The 26,690-nt window shown below is 34.5% G+C and overlaps 1 protein-coding gene across 1 annotated transcript in view; it reads right to left on the reverse strand.

Moving 5' to 3' along the window:
- The window catches only part of LOC123564912 (tubulin-specific chaperone D-like), a 91,195-nt gene that overhangs the window by 60,350 nt on the left and 4,155 nt on the right, over window positions 1–26,690 (reverse strand). Inside the window, 6 exon segments of the mRNA XM_053537563.1 lie at window positions 12,604–12,783; window positions 19,881–20,013; window positions 21,066–21,161; window positions 22,147–22,285; window positions 24,385–24,531; window positions 25,380–25,481. Of these exon segments, the coding sequence (XP_053393538.1) occupies window positions 12,604–12,783; window positions 19,881–20,013; window positions 21,066–21,161; window positions 22,147–22,285; window positions 24,385–24,531; window positions 25,380–25,481 (797 nt within the window).

The following is a 26,690-nucleotide window of genomic DNA, read 5'->3' on the forward strand; positions in this document are numbered from 1 at the left end:
CCATCGATGGATGGATTTTCAAAAACTTGGCATGAATGTGTACCACAGTAAGACGACATGTTGCGCGCAAGATCCAGGTCCGTACCTCAAAGGTCAAGGTCACACTTAGACATTAAGGGATAGTGCATTGATGGGCGTGTCCAGTCCATATCTTTGTCATCGATGAATGGATTTTCAAATAACTTGGCAAGAATGTGTACCACAGTAAGCTGACGTGTCACGCGCAAGACCCAGGTCCGTACCTCAAAGGTCAAGGTCACACTTAGACATTAAGGGATAGTGCATTGATGAGCGTGTCCGGTCCATATCTTTGTCATCGATGGATGGATTTTCAAATAACTTGGCATGAATGTGTACCACAGTAAGACGACGTGTCGCGCGCAAGACCCAGGTCCGTACCTCAAAGGTCAAGGTCACACTTAGACGTTAAAGGTCATTTTTCATGATAGTGCATTGATGGGCGTGTCCGGTCCATATCTTTGTCATTCATGCATGGATTTTAAAATAACTACGCATGAATGTGTGACACAGTAAGACGACATGTCGCGCGCAAGACCCAGCTCCATAGGTCAAAGGTCCTAAACTCTAACATTGGCCATAACTATTCATTTAAAGTGCCATTGGGGGCATGTGTCATCCTATGGAGACAGCTCTTGTTTTTGCATGAATTAAATGTGTGTTTTTAGGAAAATGGTTGCACCATTTCCTGTCATTGTACATGGTTTCATAACTCTAGCAGAAATATTTTTAAGATATTATGCAACACAAACTTTTAAGCACTTATGAATATTTTTCATCAAGTCAAGGGCCATGGCTAAGTGAAATCGCTAACAAAACCGCAGATACACAACTACACAGTCATGCTGAATAATATTCTTATAAAGGTTCAAACAATTTGTGACACATGCGTCACAAATTTTTAGGTCATTTGTTATCTATATTTTTTTACTTAAAGGGGACTCTGGCCTAGCTGTGTGAAATCCAAAACTTAAACACCTTGAAGGTGCACAACTTCATATGCTGAATGACAGTCCTGCGACCTGACAAAATTAAAATATTATGATTTATAAATCTGTGTCTCAAATAAATAATTCTGTCAAAGGTATTAATCTTTCTTTTATCAAGCATTTAATATTTCATCAGACAATAAAAACTAAAGGTGTCACTGTGGCATCTACAATGCTCTCAAGAATAGTTCCTACTGTCTGATTCACCTTAAGGTTTTCCATAACAGGAATTTTTGTAAATTTTTCTTTTTATCTTTGGTGAAAATAATGATTTTACACATCATTTTAAGGAATTCAAAGTGTTTGTTCTTCTATGAATTTTTGAAAATATACTCTTTATATGCAGAGGAAATAGAGATTAAAGTAATTGCACCTTTACTAATCTTACCACTTCTGTATTACAAAAGTGCTTCTATTATGACATTTTGATACATGCAAAACCGTATTATCTGCACTATAAAATACTTACTGGTATTTCATTATTATCAGCTTGTAAAATATTTTTATTTTATTTTTTTGCCATAAGTAAGCTGACAAAATCATATGAAACAGGTTTTTAAAGGGTAAATCAAACACATGTGAATAAATCCTAAATGTTTTTATTGTGTAAAAAAGTATGATAGTGTGTCTTAAACTGTTTTCATTTTGCACTCAATTATGTAATTGCAGGGGAAGTAAACTAATAGATATCTTTGCTTGTAAGTCAAGAGTAGTCATTCTTTGCAGGTCACAACTTTAAATTAAATATTAAAACTTACTTTATTGATATTAACAAAACTATCTAAATTTCACATTTGTAAAATTATTTTTGGTTATTTCAAGCTTAGAAATCAATTTCTAACTACTATATTTAATGTATTACTATCATTGAAAATGTTAGGTTCTATCTCATAACTGTTGTACTTGACAATAAAAAACAAATTAAATCTTAATATAGTGTTTTTTGATACTTCTTTAGTTCTGAAAATATATTGTTAGTTTTGTACTTGACATTAAAAACCTTACTGCATTTTCAAATCAAATATATATCAATGTTTCAATACACATTTACAGCAAAAACTTGGTCAACGGTCAGAGTGCTTTTTTAAACAAGAGGACCATGATGGTCCTGAATCGCTCACCTCTTCCCACATGACCCAGTTTTGAGTATGACGTCGTTTTTTCTATTATTTGACATAGTGACCTAGTTATTGAGCTCATGTGACCCAGTTTTGAACTTGACCTAGATATTATTAAGATAAAAATTCTGACCAATTTTCATGAAGATCCATTGAAAAATATGGTCTCTAGGTTTTTCTATTATTTGACCTATTGACCTAGTTTTCGAAGGTACGCGACCCTGTTTTGAAATTTACCTAGATATCATCATGGTGAACATTCTCACTAATTTTCATGAAGATCTCATGAAAAATATGGCCTCTAGAGAGGTCACAAGGTTTTTCTATTTTTATACCTACTGGCCTAGTTTTTGACCGCACATGACCCAGTTTCGAAACTGACCTAGATATCATCAAGGTGAACATTCAGATCAATTTTCATGAAGATCCATTGAAAAATATGGCCTCTAGAGAGGTCAAAAGACTTTAATAATTTTAGACCTACTGACCTAGTTTTTGAACGCAGTTGACTCAGTTTCAAATTTGACCTAGATATCATCAAGATGAACATTCAGACCAACTTTCATACAGATCCCATGAAAAATATGGCCTCTAGAGAGGTCACAAGGTTTTTTATTATTTGACCTACTGACCTAGTTTTTTATGGCACGTGACCCAGTTTCAAACTTGACCTAGATATCATCAAGGTGAACATTCTGACCAATTTTTATGGAGATCCATTCACAAGTATGGCCTCTAGAGAGGTCACAAGGTTTTTCATTTTTTAGACCTACTGACCTAGTTTTTGACCGCACATGACCCTGTTTCGAACTTGACCTAGATATCATCAAGATGAACATTCAGACCAATTTTCATACAGATCCAATGAAAAATATGGCCTTTAGAGAGGTCACAAGGTTTTTCTATTATTTGACCTACTGACCTAGTTTTTGACGGCATGTGACCCACTTTCGAACTTGAACTAGATATCATCAAGGTGAACGTTCTGACCAATTTTCATGAAGATGTCATGAAATATATGGCCTCTAGAGAGGTCACAAGGTTTTTCTATTTTTAGACCTACTGACCTAGTTTTTGACAGCACGTGACCCAGTTTTGTAATTGACCTAGATATCATCAAGATGAACATTCAGACCAACTTTCATACAGATCCCATGAAAAATATGGCCTTTAGAGAGGTCACAAAGTTTTTCTATTATTTGACCTACTGACCTAGTTTTTGATGGCACGTGACCGAGTTTCGAACTTGGCCTAGATATCATCAAGGTGAACGTTCTGACCAATTTTCATGAAGATCTTTTGAAATACCGTAATAATTCTATTTATAGCCCGGGCGTTTATTAGAAACACGGTCGGCTCAAAAGTTAGGGATGGGTGAATAATAGAGACAAATCACCAGCAAACATTCAAAATCTTGTTGTAATATTTATTTTCGAATGTACCGGTGACTATAAGAAAGTAATGATGTGATAGTCGTACAAAAATCGATAACGGCCGTACAATACGGTACTATAACCGGTCAAGCTAAACTCACAAGATACAGATTAAATCTAATTTATTCGTCGTGAATTAGATTAGTATTTTTGTTCGTGTTCTGCATTTTCGAGCAATTTAAAAACACCCTATTGTTTTAGATCAAAGCGCCTTGAATCCATATTGATTAAATTTCCCTTGCGGGACCCCTGTCCGAAATTCAGACTAGTGACGTGACGTAATTACGAAAAGCGCGCGCTTGCATTAGCACATGTTTTCCTGGGTCAATACACATTAAGTTATATATGTAGGCGGCATGTTGTGTTAGTTTCGTTAAAGCAGCCATAAATGGTTATCATGTTCATAAAGTTATCATCTTTTTCAACTATACGACAGGCATATTAGAACCTGAAAAGAACACAGGTAGTGCTTGTTGTAAAGAGCGGCATTGAATATGTGTTCATATAAATATATGATTAAAGACAAAAATGATTACGCTCTTACATCAGAAGGGAAATAAGAACTCGCTTTAAACTGATAAAGGTAGGATATTTCTAAGATTCATAGGATGGCGCTTATGATAACACGATTTTTATTTTTTTTCGAAAAAAATGCCTTTTTTTCAAAGTCGGGAGGCGTTATTAGAATGGGTATAATGTATTACGGTATATCCCTGAGAGTACAAGTTTTTTTTTTTTAGACTACTGACCTTTTGTGGCACGACATTTCGAACTGACGATATCACGATGAATCTGACCACTTTCAAAAGATTCCTGAAAAGTGACCTCAGGTGGTCAGGTTTCTATTTTTAGACCTCGACTGTTTTTGACCGCACGCGTTATTGACCTAGATATCATAGATGAAATTAGACAACTCATAAGTCCTGAAAAATGCTTAGAGGGTCACAAGTTTTTATTTGACCTACGACCTAGTTTTGATCACGTGACATTTCGAATTGGCAGATATCATCAAGGTGACTTCTACATTTCATAAGACTTAAATACGTAATAATTCTATTATGCCGGGGTTATTAGAAACACGGCGGGTCAAATAGTGGTGATAATAGAGAAAATACGAAACATTCAAATTGTTGTAATTTATTTTCGAATTCCGGGATATAAAAAAAATGTATAGTCGTACAAAAATCTAAGGCGTACAATATCGTAATGGTCAACTAAACTCCAAATAATATAAATCTTTATCTGTGTGAATTAGATTAGTATTTTGTTCGTGATTCTGTCATTCGAGCAAATTTAAAAAACCCATTGTTTAGATCAAAGCGCCTGAATCCAGATTGATTAAATTTCCTTGCGGGACCCCGCTCGAAATGTCAGACTATGACGGACAATTACAAAGCGCGCGCCTTCATTCACATGTTTACCGGTCATACACAACTGTAATATGATGCGCATGTTGTAGTTTAGTTAAACAGCCAAAATTATCTGTTATAAAGTAATCATCTTTAGAACTATACTGACACTATTAGAATGAAACGAACACAGTATTGCTATTTTCGCAAGAGCGATTAATAGTGCAATAAAATGAATTAAAGAAGAAAAGTGATGTACGCTCTATCAGAGGGAATGAAAACCCTGTTTACTAAAGGTAGGATATTTCTAAATTCATAGGAGGGCGCTATTGATACATCTATTTTTTATTTTTTTCGAAAAAATGCCGTTTTTTTAACAAAAAGTCGGACTGGCGTTTATAAGCATGGCTATAAATAGAATTATGGATATGGCCTCAGAGGTCACAGTTTTTCTTTTTTAGACTACTGACCTTTTTGATGGCACGTGCCCTTTCGAACTTGCCTAGTATCATCAAGTGAACATCTGACCAATTTCTAAAGTTCCTGAAAAAGGACCTCTAGAGTGGTCCAAGGTTTTTATTTTAGACCTACGACTATTTTGACCCACGTGCAGTTTCAAAGACCTAGATATTCAGATGAACTTGACCAACTTTCATAAGATCCTGAAAAAATGGCCTTAAGGGTCCAAGTTTTCTATTTGACCTCTGACCAGTTTTTGAGGGAGGACGTTTGAACTTGGCCTAGAATCATCAAGGAGTCTGACATTTCAAGATTGAAATACCTAATAATATTAGCGGCGAAGAAACACGGTCGGCTCAAATAGGGGGGTAATAATAGGAAAATCCCACAAACATTCAAATTTTATAATTCGATGTCCGGTGACATAAGAAGTAAGATTATGCGTACAAAAATTAACGCGTACAATACGTACTATAACCGTCAAGCTAAACTCACAAGAAATTAAATCTAATTTATTCTGTCGAAATAGTAAGTATTTTGTTCGATTCTGTCATTTTCGAGCAATTTAAAAACCCTTTTTTAGATCAAGCGCCTTATCCATATGATTAATTTCTGCGGGACCCGTCCAATCAACTAGTGACGTGACTATACAAAACCGCGCTTTATTAGCACATTACTGGGTAATACACATTACTGTATAATGATTCGATGGTGTTATTTCGTTAAAGCAGCCATAATGATTGTTCATAAGTTTCATCTTTCGAACTATTGACACATATTAAACCTGAAAAACACATGATTTATTTTGTCAAAGACGGGCATTGAATACTTTCTATAAATATATGAATTAAAACAAGAATATGTAGCTCTTACTAGAAGGAAATAGAAATCGCTTAACTGATAAAAGAGATTTTTTCTAAGATCTAGGAGGGGTTAATAGATAACATTATTTTTTTTTTTCGAAAAAAATGCTTTTTTAACAAAAAGTCGGGACTGGGCGTTTATTAGAGCATGGGTATAAAAGATTTTACGTTAAGCCTTAGAGAGGCACAAGGTTTTCTATTTAGCCTATGACAGTTTTTGTGGCACTGCCCTTCAAGATAAACTCAGTGAACATTTGACCAACTTTTTTTTTTTTTTTTTTTTTTTTTTTTTTGTTTTTTTTCATCAGATCCCTGAAAATGCTTAGGGGTCACAAAGTTTTCTATTTTGACTATGACCTAGTTTGAGGCACGGACCAGTTCGACTTGCCTAGATATCAAGGTAACTTCTGACCAATTTCATAGATCTTTGAAATACCTAATAATATTTATAGCCCGGGTATAGAAACCGCGCTCAAAAGTTGGATGTTAAAGAGCAAACACGAAACATTCAAAATTGTTGTAATTTTATTTTCGAATGACCGGTGACATAAAAATATATTATATGTACAAAAATCATACGGCTTACAATATGTACTATAACCGGTCAACTAAATACATAATGATTAAACTAATTTATTTGTTGATATAGTATTAAGTATTTTGTTCGTGTCTGTCATTTCGACAATTTAAAAAAACACCCATGTTTTAGACAAAGCGCCTTGAATCCAGTATGATTAAATTTCCCTTGCGGGACCCCGTCTGAAATTCAACTAGTGACTGAGTAATTACAAAGCGGGCCTTGCATTGCACATGTTTACTGGTAATCTTACATTTATATGAATGCCATGTTTTGTTTCAGTTAAAGAATAAATGGTTTATGTTTAAGTTAATCACTTCAAACTATACTGAGCATATTGAAATAAAAGAACACAGTTACTATTTTCGTCAAAGAGCGGCAGAAATACTGTGTTCATATAAAATAAAATTAAAGCGAAAAGTGATGTACGCTCTTACCAGAAGGAAATAAGAAAATCGTGTTTAGATAAAATTATTTCAAGATTCTAGGAGGCGCTATTAGAAAATCGTTTTTATTTTTTTCGAAAAATGCCGTTTTTTTTAACAAAGTCGGGACTGGTTATTAGAGCATGGCTATAAATAAATATTACGGTATAAGGCTTGAGAGTCACAGTTTTCTTTTTTAGACTATGACTAGTTTTTGATGGCACGTGACCCGTTCATGACCAGATTCATAGAGAAATTCACCAACTTTCATAAAGTTCCATGAATGTGACTAGGGGACAAGGTTCTATTTTTAGACCTACTGACCTAGTTTTTGACCGCACGTGACCAGTTTCAAACTTGACCTAGAATCATCAAGATGAACATTCAGACCAACTTTCATACAGATCCCATGAAAAATATGGCCTTTAGAGAGGTCACAAAGTTTTTCTATTATTTGACCTACTGACCTAGTTTTTGATGCACGTGACCGAGTTTCGAACTTGGCCTAGATATCATCAAGGTGAACGTTCTGACCAATTTTCATGAAGATCTTTTGAAATACCGTAATAATTCTATTTATAGCCCGGGCGTTTATTAGAAACACGGTCGGCTCAAAAGTTAGGGATGGGTGAATAATAGAGACAAATCACCAGCAAACATTCAAAATCTTGTTGTAATATTTATTTTCGAATGTACCGGTGACTATAAGAAAGTAATGATGTGATAGTCGTACAAAAATCGATAACGGCCGTACAATATCGGTACTATAACCGGTCAAGCTAAACTCACAAGATACATGATTAAATCTAATTTATTCTGTCGTGAATATAGTATTAAGTATTTTTGTTCGTGATTCTGCATTTTCGAGCAAATTTAAAAAACACCCTATTGTTTTAGATCAAGCGCCTGAATCCAGTTTGATTAAATTTCCCTGCGGGACCCCTGTCTCGAAATGTCAGACTAGTGACGTGACTAATTACGAAAAGCGCGCGCCTTTGCATTAGCACATGTTTACCTGGGTCAATACACATTACATGTATATATGATATGGCGGCATGTGTGTTAGTTTCAGTTAAAGCAGCCATAAATGGTTATCATGTTCATAAAGTTAATCATCTTTTCAGAACTATACTGACAGGCATATTAGAACCTGAAAACGAACACAGTGATAGTGCTATTGTTCGTGCAAAGAGCGGGCATTGAAATACTGTGTTCATATAAAATATATGGAATTAAAGACAAGAAAAGTGATGTACGCTCTTACATCAAAGGGAAATAGAAACTCGCTGTTTAACTGTAAAAGTAGGATTATTTCTAAGATCATAGGATGGGCGCTTATTAATAACATCGTATTTTTATTTTTTTCGAAAAAAAGCCGTTTTTTTTAACAAAAAGTCGGACTGGGCTTATTAGAGCATGGGCTATAAATAGAATTATTACGGTATAATGGCCTCTAGAGAGGTCACAAGGTTTTTCTATTTTTAGACCTACTGACCTAGTTTTTGATGGCACGTGACCCAGTTTCGAACTTGACCTAGATATCATCAAGATGAACATTCTGACCAACTTTCATAAAGATTCCATGAAAAATGTGACCTCTAGAGTGGTCACAAGGTTTTTCTATTTTTAGACCTACTGACCTAGTTTTTGACCGCACGTGATCCAGTTTCAAAACTTGACTAGATATCATCAAGATGAACATTCGACCAACTTTCATAAGATCCATGAAAATATGGCCTTAGAGTGGTCACAAGGTTTTTCTATTTTTGACCTACTGACCTAGTTTTTGACGCACGTGACCAGTTCGAACTTGGCCTAGATATCATCAAGTGAACATTCTGACCAATTTTCATAAGATCCTTTTGAATCCGTAATTACAACTATTTACGGGCGAGTAGGAACACGGTCGGTCCAAAAGTATTGATGGGTGAATAAAAGTAGGAAAATCACTTTGCAAACATCAAAATTTTTTAATATTTATTTTCGAATGAACCTAATGTGACTATAAAAAATAATTAATTGTAGTCTTAACAAAAAAAAAATCGAAAAAGCATTACATTAATGTCTTAAATATCGCGTCAACTAAATTACAAGAGTAATGATCCTAAATCTAATTTATTTTTTGTGACTTTAGTTAATATAAGTATTTTTGTTCAATTCTGTGTTCAACCAATTAAAAAACCGTAAGATTTAAATCAAACGCCTGGAAAGATTTAATAAATTCCTGCGGGACCCGCTCGAACAACTAGTGACTTCACTAAGCAGAATTATACCAAGCTTGCTATCAATACACTAGAGAACAAAATATACCAAGCTAAGTTATCATCTCAATACACTAGAGAACAAAATAATCATCAACATGGATGTTATCTCTGCAGCTTCAACTCTACGCAGCCAGCTGGTGGCTCTCCACAACAGTGACAGCACTGTCTCTCAACTTGGTAAGGATCTTTTTGTATGCATTCTATATTCAATTTCACATAAGTCTTTTGTTTTTAAAGTTAAAAATAAAATTTCTGATTTTGATTTTAAGTCATATTCACTTGGCAACACAACATATTACTATTATCTAATATTGTTAAAAATTAATGTCATATTGTAAACATCACTATTTCTAATATATTATTTCTTCCTTTTCAGAGAGCAGACTAACCAGTCTAGGTCAGCAATGCCTGATGTCAGCTATAGAAGATAACCAGTCTCACCATCTACGTCTGCTTCTCCGTCTGTCAGTCAGTGAGGGAGTGTGTCACATGTACAGGCAGTACTCTAACAGGAAATGGGCTGAGGTAAGTTACATATAACATTACGTTTCGTTCAACAAAAACATCATTCAAAAATTAATTCTACATCTTCTTGTGTAATGAAATGTTAATTTTCAATACAAGAACTGAACAAAATAGAACCTGAATGTGACTGATCACCAAAAGACCAATAATTGAACTATGATCATAAAATCTAGTATACATATATCTTTATATTACATGCTTTTTTAATACAACTATATTATGATGTTATTTCTATATTCAGGTTCAGAATACAGCAAGGTCAATCAAGTCCAGTCTAGAAGCAGACAACAATGAGCAGACTACTCCAATGATGACATCATCACCAACAGGGGGCAGCACAAGTCAAGACAAAGCTGCTGGGGAGTGGACCAGTGTGTTATTTGAACATTCTCGATGTGATTGATATTTTCAGTTATACTGGTTTGATTGATAGTGCTTTAATGATACTGTGAATTCTGTGTAATGCAGGGCATTGTATGTGCTAATTTGTGTATTGTGTGTATACATGTGCTAATTTGTGTATTTGCTGTTTTGCTTTGTTGATTCAAATAAATAATAGAAGAAAAGATTTTCTTAATTATTATATTGATAGTATCCTTCAAAATCAACAAAACACAGTTTTTGTTCTGGAATATGAAAAACAAATATGGACAACAATAACAACTAGTAACAGTTTTGCCAGTAAAACTGCACATTGGTCCCTGTGACCTTGACCTTTGACCTGTGACCCCAAAGTCATTAGGGGTCGTGTACTCAATAAGTACTATCAGTCTGAAGGTCCTGGGTGCAGTGTTTTGCAAGTAAAGTGCCTTCAAGCAAAAAGTTAACATTGGCCCCTGTGACCTTGACCTTTGACCTGACAACCCCAAAGTCAGTAGGGATCGTGTACTCAATAAGTACTATCAGCATGTGAAGTTTGAAGGTCCTGGGTGCAGTGGTTCGCAAGTGCCTATATGCAAAGTTAACATTGGCCCGTGACCTTGACCTTTGACCGTTAACGTTGTGACGAACAAACTAACGAACTGATGGACAGTTGAAAACTAATATGCCTCCCTGTGACCCTGACCTTTGACCTAGTGACCCCAAAGTCAGTAGGGGTTGTGTATTCAGTAAGTACTATCAGCATGTGAAGTTTGAAGGTCCTGGGTACAGTGGTTCGCGAGTAAAGTGCCTTCATGCAAAAAGTTAACGTGACGAACGAACTAACGAACGGATGGACAGTTGAAAACTTATGCCTCCCTTTGGGGGCATAAAAACAAGAGCTGCCAGAGGACAGCAAAGCTTGGCTTTTCAACAGCCTTGTAAGTAGAATGAATAAGGTGCATAATTTTGTAAACAATGCCAAGTCGAATTATGGAACCTGTGTAATGCATGTCAGATCATCACAGTGAACAAGTGTGTAGTTTCAATCCATTCCCATTAGTGGTTACTGAGATACCAACTTACATCAAAACTTTTCTAAGTAGAAAAAGTGGGCATAATTTTGTTACTCAAAATAGAGTTAAGGAACCTGTGCAATGCATGTCAGATCATCCCAGTGAACAAGTAAGTGAAGTTTCAATCCATTCCAAATAGTGGTTCCTAAGATACAAGCTTACATACAAAAACTTAACCAAAAACTGCTAAGTCGAAAATGGGACATAATTTTGTAAAACTGCATAGCAGAGTTATTGAACCTGTGCAGTGCATGTCTGATCATTACAGTGAACAAGTGAGTTTCAATCCATTCCCATTAGCAGATACTGAGATACCAGCTACCATAATAAAACCTTAACCAAAAATTTCTATGCTGAAAAAAAAAAAGCCATAATTTTGTAAGAAAAGGAAAACAGAGTTCTGGAACCTGTAAGTCGGTTTATCACAGTGAATAAGTATGTGAAGTTTCAATCCATTGGTTTCTGAGATATCAGCTTACATACAAAAACTTAACCAAATTGGGACACCGAAGCCGATGCGGAGGCAGGGGTGATGCCCAAATTGTTCTTCTTATTTTTTGAATAGTCAAGCCAATTACACTTTATGATATACCCGATAATACACTTGTCCATTTATGGAAAGATAAAGGTCAATTCAATTGTCGAAAACCCCAGGGATTCAATATCATAAACCTGTGGGGTAGGTAATATACTGTTAGACAAACAAGTATCCTCAGCTAAATCTGAGTATGTTATATTCCTTGAACTGCCATCTTTATTATGTTAAATTCAATGATGATACAGAACCATAATGAAATGGCAATGATGTCTTTTTCATCAGTGAAATGTAGTTCATTTTTCAACAGAAAGTAAGTCATTTTGATCAACCTTTATCATCATTCTCAAGTCTATTGTCTCTGCTCAGACAGACACTAGATTTATATTAAACTCACTCAAGAGATATTACATGAATGTTTTAACATCACTTCTTATAATTTATTTCAAAAATTTTCTTATGAATATAAACTACAGGTCTCATGCTATGTAAACAAATGCATGAGTTGTATACAGGACATCATGGTAACTAAAGTATGGACAAACAGCACAAATAGATCAGTAATAAAAAGCTTTTCTACATCTCATTTTCACAAAGAAGGCTGTAAAGTACGTTTTAAGGAAGAAAATCTCCTTACCGATAACTTCCTCTATTTCATCAGGAATATCATATTCTTCATCATCATCGTCCCCATCTCCAGTTTGTGCTGTATTGGACATAGTTATTCTCTGTGAGACAGCTTCTTTACTTAGCTTCAGATTGTCAGCTAGGGACCTGCTTCCTCTCTGGTACCTGTTACATTAAGATGGCATTACCCTCTGTGAGACAGCTTCTTTACTTTCTTTACTTAAATTTTTTTTTTAAAAGTTAAAAAGGGGCATAACTCTGTCAAAATTCAAATCAAAGTTATGGGGATTTTTTCTCCTTGTGTAGACTTTGATAGTAAATAACTATTTTTCCTTGAAAAGTCAAGCTAAAAATATTCCCCATTGTGAGATTATGAGAGGACAATACCTTGAAGACTTTTTTCTAAAGAATCGAATAAGCTAAAAACTTCTAAAACTCATTTCAATGCTCTAGAGCTCAAAACTGATCGCCTCAGTCACAATCAAATGCATATTTTTTATGTGCTCCATGTTATACACCCATATCTAAAAGTGCATGTTTATATATTCTGTCTTCAGCACTCCAGGAGTTACATATCACTACCCAGTTGCAGGTAAAACTACTTTCAGGTGTCTGATTTACATATAAAATGCACGCCATGCTGTCCAGTAACGGAAAAAGGTCAAAATTCAGCGTTATGTTGTTTCACCTAAAAAAATGTGCTTTTTTTCTTTTCATTTGAATTAAAACCTGAATAGCAAGACCTTTTTGTGCGATTTGACTTACAGGAAAATTTGTCTTCTTTCAGCTGCAAGTTATTTCAACTGTCTCTGTCACCCACAATAGAAGTTATGTACTGAAGACTGACATAACCATTTTGTTATATATTTTGCCTTTTTGCTCTTCCTCATATCAGATAATGTGATTTCATTATAAAATAATTCTTTTTTTACTGTCTTATTTGTCTCTGTGTGAACTTCAGTCTACCTTCTTATGAAAATAATAGCATTCTTTCAGGTGGAAATTTCTTATCTCCTCAAATTTGACTCTGAACGGACAATGATAAATGGGCCAAATTTTTTGTCCTGTCCGTAGACACCTATTTTCTTTGTGAATGATATAATAATAGAGTTTGATCAGTGTGGTAATGAAAGCTGTTAGGATAGTGTCTAAGTTGATAAACATTAGACAGAATTAAGCTGGGTTATAGCGATATAAATAGTTGTTGAATTGCAAAATGTCTTGTCCGTAGACACATGTCTTGTCCGTAGACACTAAAGAAATGAAGGTCTTTTGACAAATATTATTTATAAAATCATACTGGAGCTATTTATCCAGTTTCTATGACGCTTCACACTTAATGTTAATACAAAATATAGGATAAATATATTTCTAATGAAACTTACTTCTTCCAAATGCAAAATGTTACCCATTTAATCTTGCACATACAATCTGAATCTGATAAGTACAACGGGTATAGAATAAGTTTTAATCTTATACACTTACATAATTGTTAAAAGCTATCAAAAAGGAATAATACATTTCTTTCTAACCCTCCCTTTGTTATGGCTAAAACAAGGCATGCAATGAAAGTGTCTACGGACAAGACATTGCGCAAATACTATTCAATATATTTTCTGTTTTCAGTAAAATATTAACACTGGATCTTAGAAATAAATCAAGAGACCTTTGAAATAGATCAAGAGACCCTGAAATGCAAAACAAACAATCTTAAATAAAAACAAGTTGGTAGTAAAACAGGAAGAATGAGAAGATAGACGCAAAAACTTAAGCCTGAAAGAAGTCAGGCATATAATCCATTCAGACTGACGGACACGCACAATCACAGGAGTACATCAGTATGTCTCTCACCACAGTGGTACTGGAGACATAATTAAGCTACCTATTCAAGTGCTAAATCTATTAATGAACAATGATAACGAAAGCTGCATAAGGTCACTTGCTGTTTACCATTTCATGAAGTGTCAGGTCTCTATGGCCTTACCAACCTGCTTTGAACAAAAACTGATAATTCTTATAATAAATGAATGTCAGAGGTATTTTGGTACCTAATGTCACCTTTGACCTACAACAACAGGAATTATCAGTCATCATATGATATTTGACAACTGTAGACTAAAACCTTCTACAGTTATTGCATGGAAACCATTACATGTTTGAAGGTCGCTGTAACCTTGACCTTTAATTAACCCACTCCCAAAATATGGACATCTGTTAACCATATGCAGTCACCTTTTTAAGTTTGGCTCTTGAAGGCCAAAGCATTCTCTACAGTAGACACTAACCAGAAACTAAATGATCTACCAACAGACACAACAACTACTGGCTAGAAAAAGAGAATGTATGTTGGGAAGAAAAAAGCATAATTTGTAAGTCATTAGCTGACTCAAAACTAAGTGATAAAAGCTCATCACAGTGAGCATTTATGACATGATCAAATTATTCTGTAAACAGGTCAACATTCAAGGGAGTATTATTTCGCAAGAGTACTTAAAATATTTTTTGCTCATTTTAAACTGTTTATTCAGATCAGTAGACTAATAAGAGTCATGGATTTCACAGAATAAAAGTCATGTGAATATTTCCCAACATACAGCTATTTAAGCAGTCAGCTAGAGAGTTTGTTTCATTAGTTCTCCTGTTAAGACACAGTTTTAATCTTTTTTAAGATATTGTTCTCAGCTATAAGTTTAACAAGTTCTTTCTACTTTTTTAATGTTTCTACCTTTATGAACATTTTAAGATGCACTCATATAGTCTTATGTTGGCCGAGGGCAATGTGACTGTCTTGTCCCTATACACTTGCTCATGTTGAGTTTTAACATACTTCTTCATGTTAAACTTTGTGTTTATACTTTTTTATTATTTCTGTGACTGATGTGGTTGATAACCACATGTAAATTAGTTGCCTCAACAAATTGTAGTCAGGTGGTTTCTTCCACCATCCACTTTCGGAAAATTGTGGTTTGTTTTGTTCAGTTGACGTTAAAACTTATTATAGATAAGTAAACATAGTCTAAATGGTGTACATAACAGGTTGCAAGGTCAGTTCTTAAGCACATTAAATGCATGAGCATTGATCAGAAACATTGTCTGTTTATTTGTCTTTTTGACAGAAATTATGGTCAAATGTCTTGTCCGTAGACACCATGCTGAAGGAGATTTTTAACAGCCTATTTCAATGACGATCCTTTCAAGTATCATTATTTTCAGTTTATAGTGAAATATGAAAACAAATAGTCCTAATTTATGTAAGCAGTACCACAGAACGTAAGTCACATAACGACATCTTGATTTCACAGTTGTTAAAATCTTCAATATTTCGAAGACACATTCCAAAGATCTTCAATTATACTTCTTTTTCTAAATTTGTTTGTTATTTACTTGGTCTGGATCATTTTAAACATAAAAAGTTCAACAGAACTAAAAGACTGTTTTCTGAAACCTATGTAGAAAGCACTCAGCTATGATGTCTTGTCCGTAGACTATTTAGGTAAATTTTGGTTTTAATTTCTAAATTGTGATATCTCTGCCAAACATAGTCATAATCACAACAAGAGCTGTCCATAAGACAGCCAAGCTCGACTATTCGAAATATTGTCACAGAAGCAGGAAATTATTACCCAAAATGTTAAATATCAAAAGAGTTTTAAGTTCGAAAGGGGACATAATTTGACCAAAATACATATCAGAGTTATGGGACTTGATGTTATCAACTAGTTTTATAACCCCGAAGAAACATGTTAAGTTTCAATTCAATATCTGCAATAATTTTGGTGATAGTAACTTGCATGTTAAACTTTAACCAGAATTTTCTAAGTCCAAAAGGGGGCATAATTTGCCCAAAATACATGTCAGAGTTATGGGACTTGGTGCTATCAACTAGTTTTATAACCCCGAAGACACACGTGAAGTTTCAATTCAATATCTGCATTAGTTTTGGAGATAGTAACTTGCATGTAAAACTTTAACCAAAATTTTCTAAGTCCAAAAGGGGGCATAATTTGCTCAAAATACATGAGCATGGGACTTGACCCAGTGAGGTTGGTAATTGACCTAGAAAAAGAAAAAATAAGTTTCAAATCTATATGCCTTTTAGTAATAGCTGTATGTACTTGCACGCAAAACTTTAACCAGAATTTTCTAAGTCCAAAAGGGGGCATAATTTGGACAAAATACATGTCAGAGTTATGGGGCTTGACCCAGTGAGGTAGGTAATTGATCTAGAAAAAAAAAAAATAAGTTTCAAATCTATATGCCTTTTAGTAATAGCTGTATGTACTTGCACGCAAAACTTTAACCAGAATTTTCTAAGTCCAAAAGGGGGCATAATTTGGCCAAAATGAAGGTCAGAGTTATGGGACTTGGTGCTATCAACTAGTTTTATAACCCCGAAGACACATGTGAAGTTTCAATTCAATATCTGCATTAGTTTTGGAGATAGTAACTTGCATGTAAAACTTTAACCAGAATTTTCTAAGTCCAAAAGGGGGCATAATTTGCTCAAAATACATGTCAGAGTTATGGGACTTGACCCAGTGAGGTAGGTAATTGATCTAGAAAAAGAAAAAGTAAGTTTCAAATCTATATGCCTTTTAGTAATAGCTGTATGTACTTGCACGCAAAACTTTAACCAGAATTTTCTAAGTCCAAAAGGGGGCATAATTTGGCCAAAATGAAGGTCAGAGTTATGGGACTTGGTGCTATCAACTAGTTTTATAACCCCGAAGACACACGTGAAGTTTCAATTCAATATCTGCATTAGTTTTGGAGGTAGTAACTTGCATGTAAAACTTTAACCAAAATTTTCTAAGTCCAAAAGGGGGCATAATTTGCTCAAAATACATGTCAGAGTTATGGGTCTTGACCCAGAGAGGTAGGTAATTGACCTAGAAAAAGAATAAATAAGTTTCAAAGCTATATGCCTTTAAATGATAGCTGTATGTACTTGCATGCAAAAACTTAACCAAGGTGTGACGCCGACGCCGACGCCGACGCCAGGGTGAGTAGAATAGCTAGACTATTCTTTGAATAGTCGAGCTAAAAATGAGACCATTATTTAAAGAGCAATGACTGAATTTTTAGAAAATAACATATTTGAGTTAAATAAATGCATTTCAAAAGGTAATCAAAAACTGAAAGCAAGTAGAAAACAAAAAATTCTGGAATTTTGAACTTCAAAAGAAGATAATAACTACAAATCTTTGTGTAATTTATTAGTTTTTTTGGTTTTCTACATTACTTTTATGTACCTTATCATGTGGTAACAATTTTGTTTGGTCTCAAAGAGGTATTGGAATAAAACAGTCCTTTAAAAATGGTCATGTCTGTTTTATTTTTTCCCTGAAGATTCATCTTAATATCGAAAAAAAAAATAGTTGAACTATCAGATAGCGACAACTACTGTTGTTTTCGTAGTACCAAGGTATGTGGTAAATGAACATTGCAAAATGAAGAGTTTTACAAACTTTTATTTTTGACCCCAAGTGAAACAAAAAAATGCATTTGATTGTGACTGAGGCGTGATGTAAATGTTGTCATGGTAAAGGGCAGGTCTCGACTTTAGCGTTGGACCGTTGGACCGACGCAACCAAAATATCGGCAGGTCCACTAACTATCAAAAGTTGGGTAGACCGACGGTCAACCAATTTTCAGTCATGGTCTGCAAATAAAATAAAACCCTTAAAAGTGAAAAATAGGGGGAACAATCGTACCCATATCGGCGAATTCACAAAACGAAAGTTGATTTTGCCTTAAGTACGGCATTCTACAGTTATAAGCATTGGCGAGTTAAAGTCAGGATAACACGAATGGACTACTCCACCGATCGGGTGAGTGGTTTTTACGTGGTAACTTTACCAAATTGAGAAATTACATCAGGCAAAATTACCTGGATTGACTGGAATTTACCCGCGAATTCTAAAAATATCAAAACGTCATGCTGGTAATTTTCCATTCCACTAGCACCTGCGCCCTATCATAATATCTAATTTACATCGCAGTTACTTTTGACACAAAAAATGCGCGTAGTGCATTCATTTTTTAATATAATCACTTCAAATTTTCAACACCGCTTGAGAACTAATACAGTTTGAATTCTATAACAATCTTAATAAGATATCGACAGGAATGTAGGCAAAATTCTTTAAAAACGATCAAATTTTCATATAATGTTTTGTAAAATTTCCAACAGCGCAATCTTGATTATTTATTTCTTTCTTAAAGTAAATAAACGGTACATACTATAGTAAAAAAATTCAGACTTTTGACCAGAAAGTACAAAAAACACAATTAAAAAAATCTTAAATAATGAAAAAGCGGCAGCAATCTAAATACATGGAGTAAAACGATTTTTGGCAAACAGATTTCTGTTAGCGCGGCAGAATAGGTTACGTGACTTCATGAACGTAAATAGAAATGTGGTTTTGAAATAAAGCAGTATGATGTCGTTGCGGTTTTTAGTAAGTTTTAAATGATTCTTTTACATGTATTTTTGACACAACACTTTGTTAGATATTCTTCTCAAACAATAATGTAAATTTCTTGAGGGCAAATAGGTCACAGAGGTAGGACATCCACTATCATCGTTCACGGTTTGACACATTTACATGTCAGTTTATTCGGGATATTGCACATTCGCTTTTAAAAAAATTAAAGAAAAAACTTTTTTACTGATTTCTTCTCAACAATTAAAGGAATCGAGAAAGTACGATCAGACAGTGATGTGTCACATGGCGCGAAAACATGACGTAATGCCATGACAATCTCGGGGAAACTATACCGCTTTGATCTCCACTTCAGATGCCACAATAACCGACACACTTCTTTTAGCTGTTTGAGGGGGTTTTAATTGATGATGAAAACAAGGCCAATTACTTAGTTTATCATCAGAATTATTACCGATAATTGTTGATGTTTTTTTTTTTCACTTTCAACACGGGTCGGGAGGATGATGATTACTGTGTCCATATTTTGGGACACTTTTCAAAATAATTATTTTTCGGGATAACAGATTGCTACTGTCTTCCATTTTAAATTATTTTAGAAATAAGTCCTGTTTCTTTGAGTCATATGAAGTTATGATGTCTACAACATCACAATTTATGTGATAGAATTGGAGGTCCACTAAAGTCTGAGCAGGTCTACTAGATTTTAGCAGTTGGTGGACCTGCTGGCAACTGCTGAAAAAAGTTAAGATCGAGGCCTGAAGGGTTTTAAAAGTTTTGATCAATTTCATTCAATGTTTAAACATGCATTCTTACCTCCATTTAGCTACTCTACTTTTCAGGAATGTTAGCCCCAGCCTCTGTATGACCTTGACCCCATATTTTCTGAGTACAGAGTTATTACTGCCACTCAGATCTAAACTGTGAACTTTCTCCAGAACTGTCGGTGCTGTAATAAATTCATATTAACAATACATCAATCAAAAATAAAGACACGCAGAACTTGTATTTTACTACTTTTGTTAAAACAGGGATTAAAATTATGTGACTTTCTGATATTAGTACACCATTTGTAAAATTCGTATTTATCTAAGCTCAGATTTACAGTTTGCAAAACTAAAGGCCAGTGTCTCTTCCCAATTTCAAAAAGCCATAACAAATTCCTTCCAAAACAGATCAAATTTTTTAACATATACAGTCATTTACTATCATCTTGAACTCCCTAACCTCTAAATTATTTCTATCTCTGAGATATTTTCAAGTCCCATCTCGAAAACACATGCAAAAAGTACTTACAGTCGACATCGTACTTGCGACCACCTCTATTAAGCGATTTTTGTATTAAACGACCGGTCAAAATCCCTCCCGAACGTTTTCAGTACATAAATTTATTCCATTAAACGACTTTTTTATTAAACGACCAGCGACCACTTTAATGGAGTCTCGACAGGAAAAATATTTAACAAAAGTATCTATTAAGCAACCTGGTACCAAATTCCTGCCGGGTATTTCTTCACCTATGTAATTAGCGAGTACATTGGGCACCTGCCTAGATGCAATTAACCTTTGTAACAGTCGAACTGACGAACAATGAAGTTATAATTTTCAGTTCGTGAAATTTATATACATATATGTATGCTCATGATATATACAGTTACATTAACAGTTAAAAATAGCTTTTCTCTTCACCTGACTGAAATTCATTAAGAGACCACTCCATTAAGAGACCGCTTTTTAGCAGTCCCTCGTGCGGTCTCTTAATACAATGTCGACTGTTGTTCAATTCTGGTTAATGCTCAATCACTTGGAATTCAAAATGGAGAGTTTCAACTGTACTTGGAATGTAATTATATCTAAAACATCTGTTAAACATGTTTATTAAGCATTAGACATTAATATTTTTTGTTTTGCATAACCTTAAAAAATGCCATATTTCAAAGTTCCTTAGATTTATTGGAAAATTTCATCTTGTATGAAAATTGCAGAACCGTGTCTGTTTACCATATTGTAAAAGATCTTCTCTTTTGCCATGTTTGAAAATAAGTCCTAGAGTTGCTAACACACCACTTAAACTGACTGCTCCCATCATTGTAGAATCTGAAAATGGACAGTACTGTTAGTACCCAACAAAAAAGGTTGTGCCTTGTGACATTTTAATTAGTTTATACTTTTACCTTTATGTTTGGTTCCTAGGCTTCTTAATTAGGGCTTGTAGAAATCTTACTAGCTGATGTTCGCTCACATCTGGATACGATCTAGTGCAATTTGAACAAGGAGTATGAAGCCTATTTTGCACTGATTCAGACCATCTCATTCATTATTATTAAACTGTACAAATTTCCACTCGTTCAACCTTTTGTCTTATCCAGTATACACACAAGTTTGTCTCTTGTCAATGACTGTTCTGAAGATGCTGTATTAGTACAGGAGAGATACAAAATCGAATCTGTCCTAAACCATCTATGAAATGGGTCAGATGACTGCTAATTAACCTTCAGCCTGCTGGCAGCAAATGGTTCTGCCTTTGCAACTAGTGCAGAACAAGGTCAACGTGCACATCCATGCAGGCTGATCATGGTTTACACTGTCGGTTATTCACAATCAGTCAGTAAATTTTCAGTGAACACCCTTTGAATAATAAGTGGTACTGCCCAAATTGAATGATGGAATAGTCAATTTTAGAAATTTAGCAAGCTTAAGGTTAAATGCTGTATCAGTATAGGAGAGATACAAAATTAAATTTTTCCTTAATTATCTATGAACAGGGTCAGATGACTGCTAAGCCAGAATATACATGTATATTGGCAGACAAACTGGTTCATTTTATCTCTAAATTGATGGTTAAAGGTATAACAGAAATTCTATGATCACCTAGAAAAAGCGAGATACAAAATTAAACTTTTCCTTAATTATCTATAAACAGGGTCAGATGACTGCTAAGCCAGAATATACATGTATATTGGCAGACAAACTGGTTCATTTTATCTCTAAATTGATGGTTAAAAGGTATCACAGAAACTCTATGATCACCTAGAAAAAGAAAACCAGAATTAACATTTTATCAATACTTATATTCACTCACAATCAGCTGTTTCAATATATTTCATTGCCCAATCAAGGAATTCTGGCAGTTTCCTTTTCTTTACGTCAGGGCGAGTCATAAAACGTGACATAAGGTAGGCCGCTGCATCACGAGATTTGTCAGCAACAGTAAGGTATTGCTGAAACAGAAAATCATTTACATTTTCTATATCAGAAATGGAGACATATACTAGGCATAGGAAACAGAGATCTAATATAATTGCACCTTCACTAATCCTACCTGTTCTGTATTATAAAAGTGCATCTATTGTGACATTTTGATACAAACAAAACTGTATTATCAGTTTTATCTGCATTATGAAATACTAACTGATATTTCATTTTATTACGGGCTTATACAAAATGTATAAAGTTATTTTTTTTATATGTTTTTTTTAAATTGTTAAAATGATTTAGTCTAAGAATAAATGAGTATTATTATTTTGATCTCTTGTCACTCTATCAGTGATTAAATTTAGCTGTGACCACAGCAATGCTTAACCTTAGAAACATTGTAATTCATAACCATGATAGGCAATTGGTGACCCAAGCATTCCTACATTTGTATATAACTTAACTGCCAAGTCAGACAAGGTTAACTTATGGAATGATATTTAGGTAAATATTACACAATGCCTGCTGACTGTTACAATTTACTCACTGACACTCCCATTGTGCTTACTGGTATAGTAATCATGCATGCTGGCACCTTTAAAACGCTTGTTGACAATAATACCATGCTTGCTGACAATGATACCATGCGTGCTGGAAGTTACAACTTCTTTGCTGCTTAGACCCTGATGGCTACATCATAATTTCATTTGGCAAAATGACAGTGCCGTGTACCGTATTGGAATATTTCAACATGCTAGGGTTATACTGGTTAATCTGTAATGCATCCAAGAACAAAATTCATGACGTGATCAACCAGTAAGGAAATTGTAATCAGGCACTAGGCAAAATAGGAGTAAGCATAATGTCATTTCAAAAGTATATGTCACATTTTGATAACAGTTCAAGTGGTCATGTTTTTCCGTACTTTGAATAATTATTTGCCGGAAAGATTTATATCGAGGATATCCGAATATGTATAGATATCTAACAATAGTTACTTCCCCTTTTTGCAAATCGCCATTTGTCTTAACTTTATTTATTTTTAATGTTGCATTTATTTACAAGTGACGTGTTATATAAATGGAAGACTTACAGTTTGAAATTCCCGAGAATTCACAAATTAAACTGGCTGTTAAGGACAGAATTTTGCAGATTGCTAATAATGTGTCAAACTGTCATTTTGAACATGTAGAATATGAACTTGAGTCAGTGATGACTGTTTTGATACTTAGCCAAGAGCTAATTAAAATCCGTTATAGGCCGGATATTCCCGTTACCTTTCGTGAAAACTACGAACTTGTGCCCCCTGGTATGAAAATGTGACGTGCAATGTTGCACTTTGCATTATGCTTACTTTCAACTTGCTTAGTGGCTGATTGCATCTTTCATATTGTGTGGTCACATCGTGTATTTTCTTCTGTGAGCATTGTAACTGTGCAATGTTGCTTATATACAGTCCCGGCATGTTGAAATATTCTAATAAGGTACATGGCACTGTCATTTTGCCAAATGAAATTATGATATAGACATCAGGGTCTAAGCAGCAAACAACAAGTAACCATAGCAACACTTACCTTAGCAAAATTATATATTCTATCCATGACCAGCATCTTGTGGTCCCCACTTACCAGTATAACGTTACTGTAAAGTCTGACAAGGTCATATGATATCATGCAAGCCACTGATAACCATAGTAACAACAAGTAACCATAGCAACACTTACCTTAGCAATATAACATATTTTATCCATAACCGGCAACTTGTGGTCCCCACTTTCCAGTAAAATGTTACTGTCTAGCCTGACAAGGTAAGCCACTGATAGCCACAGCAACAAGAAGCAACCAAAGCAAAACTTACCTTAGCAATATCATATATTCTTGCCCAACTTTCCTGCATAACATTACTGTCAAGTCTAATAAGGTCTAACAGTATCATGCAAGCCACTGATAATCACAGCAACAATACGTGACAATAGTAACACTTACCTTACCAACATTATATATTACTGGCAACTTGTGGTCCCCACTTTCCAGTATAATGTTACTGTCCAGTCTGACAAGGTCAAATGGTATCATGCAAGCCATTGATAACCACAGCAACAAGAAGTAACCATAGCAACACTTACCTTAGCAACATTATATATTCTATCCATGACAGGCAATTTGCTGTCACCACTCTCCTGAATAACATTACTGTCCAGTCTAACAAGGTCAAAAGGTATCATGCAGGCCACTGATAACCATAGCAACAAGATGTAACGTGATTCCCATGCCTAGAGATGAAACAGCAGGCAGAAGATTATTAATATGGTTGTTTCAACAAATCTCATCAAGTTTTCTATTGAAATCAGTTTTTAAAATGGGGATGCAGTAAGATACCAGATAACAAACCAAGTAATTGCAAGTGACCTCCTGTTCTTCCAACTACATCTGACAACATTACATTTAAAATAAGATTGCCATGTATGGGTGCTTCAAACCTCAGATACTAAAGAAACAGACGCTTCTGGAGTGTTTTTGTTATCTTACACTATCCTTAACTAAATTAACATTCTTCAAAAGTTGCTCATAACAGAAATCTATGATAACTATAAACTTTGATATATATATCAAATATAGGTTTTAATCACAACTGAGCTAAAATAAATTAATATAAACTAATTGCACATGGATACACTGCATGTGTAATTTTAAAAACAAATTCTGACACTAAATGCTTAGGAAATATACATTCCACCTTGACTACCAGTATCAGAAAGAATGAAAAGGTGAAGTGCTTCTGTTTGCATTATTTTACATATATATGGGGCCTTCCATGAGAAAACATGTATTAGTGACAAAATATCAAAATTGAGATAATAAAATATTCATGAAGAACATTCTTTTACCTTTTAATTAAAAAATGAAAATTTGAAGTGATTTTCTTTTCATTATCAAGAGTTACATTGATTTTAAGTAAGTCACCAAAGGCTTTTTTAGACGTGACATTAAAAACACTATGAAAGCAGAATTACTTCGCTGTGCATGACGTGTATTTTTCATGTCATAATGCAACAAATTTTGTAAGTGTTTAGAGTCTGTGGCACTATCCGCTCTAGGCCCCAAAAGACAAGAATTTTACCTCAAAATTCTTTGGATCCTGTTGCGAAATTAGAGCAAGCACTGGTTCCACATCGACAACTTCATGAGGAAACAATCTAACAACCACCTTGGCTCCACGCAACTTTAAAAACATAAAACAAATGTGTAATTTTTAAATATCAAACTATGTATATTTACAACATGAAAAAATAATCTGACAATCAAAATGTAATTCTTTCAATTTCATTATGTGTTAATGAGACTAACTGACAGAACAACAATATTTCCTTAACCACGTCCTTGAAAAATAGGTGGCACAGCCTGAATATCAGTGTAAATTTATACATGTTTGTTTTCTTCTCTGCTTTTAGTTAATAATGCACAGTATGTCTTATAATGAAATTTCTGTTTTTATGGTTGAGAAAGACCACAATGCCCATTCAGGCATTGTTTCTGGATCAAGTGTACAATTAGGTAGAAGCACAGACCAGCAAGCCAATTTGATAGAATTTAACTTTCTGAGCTTTGAAAACGAAGATGGGAAATTAAAGCAATTCATTAAAAGACAGGAATACAGAACACTAGGGCTCTGAGAACAAAATCTTTGAAAACAGGCTTCAAACTGAAACATGAACACTTCACTTGTGAAATGCAGGTGAAAAATTCACCTTGCAATCAAGACTTATGGTGCAACATTTTAAGTGAGTAAACTTTTTGCGTAGTGCATAATTTTCAATGGTAATCTCTATCACTGTTCTTCTTTAGCCAATCACTGCAGAGTAAATTGTCATTTTCAAAATTCCATTTTAGTAACGAAGTTTACTTTCAATACATGCCTCAAGTGCACACTTGTTCAACAGGTTACAAGTACCCACCGCAATATTAGTGAAGTAGGTACTGGTTTATTCGGTAATCTGTGATTAAGATAGCACTTAACAAGTTGCAAAATTTTCATATGAAACTTCTATGAAATCTAAACATTGCATATTAAACATAGCTGTTTAACTTTCCTTTGATGATGGCCCTATATCACTCACCCGAGTTTATCTGGCCTACTGAACTTGTTTTTGACCCCAAATGACCCAGTTCTGATTTCAACCTTAAGATCATCAAGAAAAACATTCTGACCAAGTTTCATATAGATTTAGTCACAACTGTTGCCTTTAGAGTGTTCACAAAATTTTCCTTTGATTTGACCATGTGACCTCGTTTCTGACCCCAAACGACCCAGATCAAAACAGGATCTAGAGATCATCAAGACAAACATTCTGACCAAGATTCATAAAAATTGAGTCACAACTGTGGCCTCCAGAGTGTTCACAAACTTTTCCTTTGATTTGACCATGTGACC

This window comes from Mercenaria mercenaria, chromosome 2 (genome assembly GCF_021730395.1).
Source record: "Mercenaria mercenaria strain notata chromosome 2, MADL_Memer_1, whole genome shotgun sequence".
Taxonomy (NCBI): Eukaryota; Metazoa; Mollusca; class Bivalvia; order Venerida; family Veneridae; genus Mercenaria; species Mercenaria mercenaria.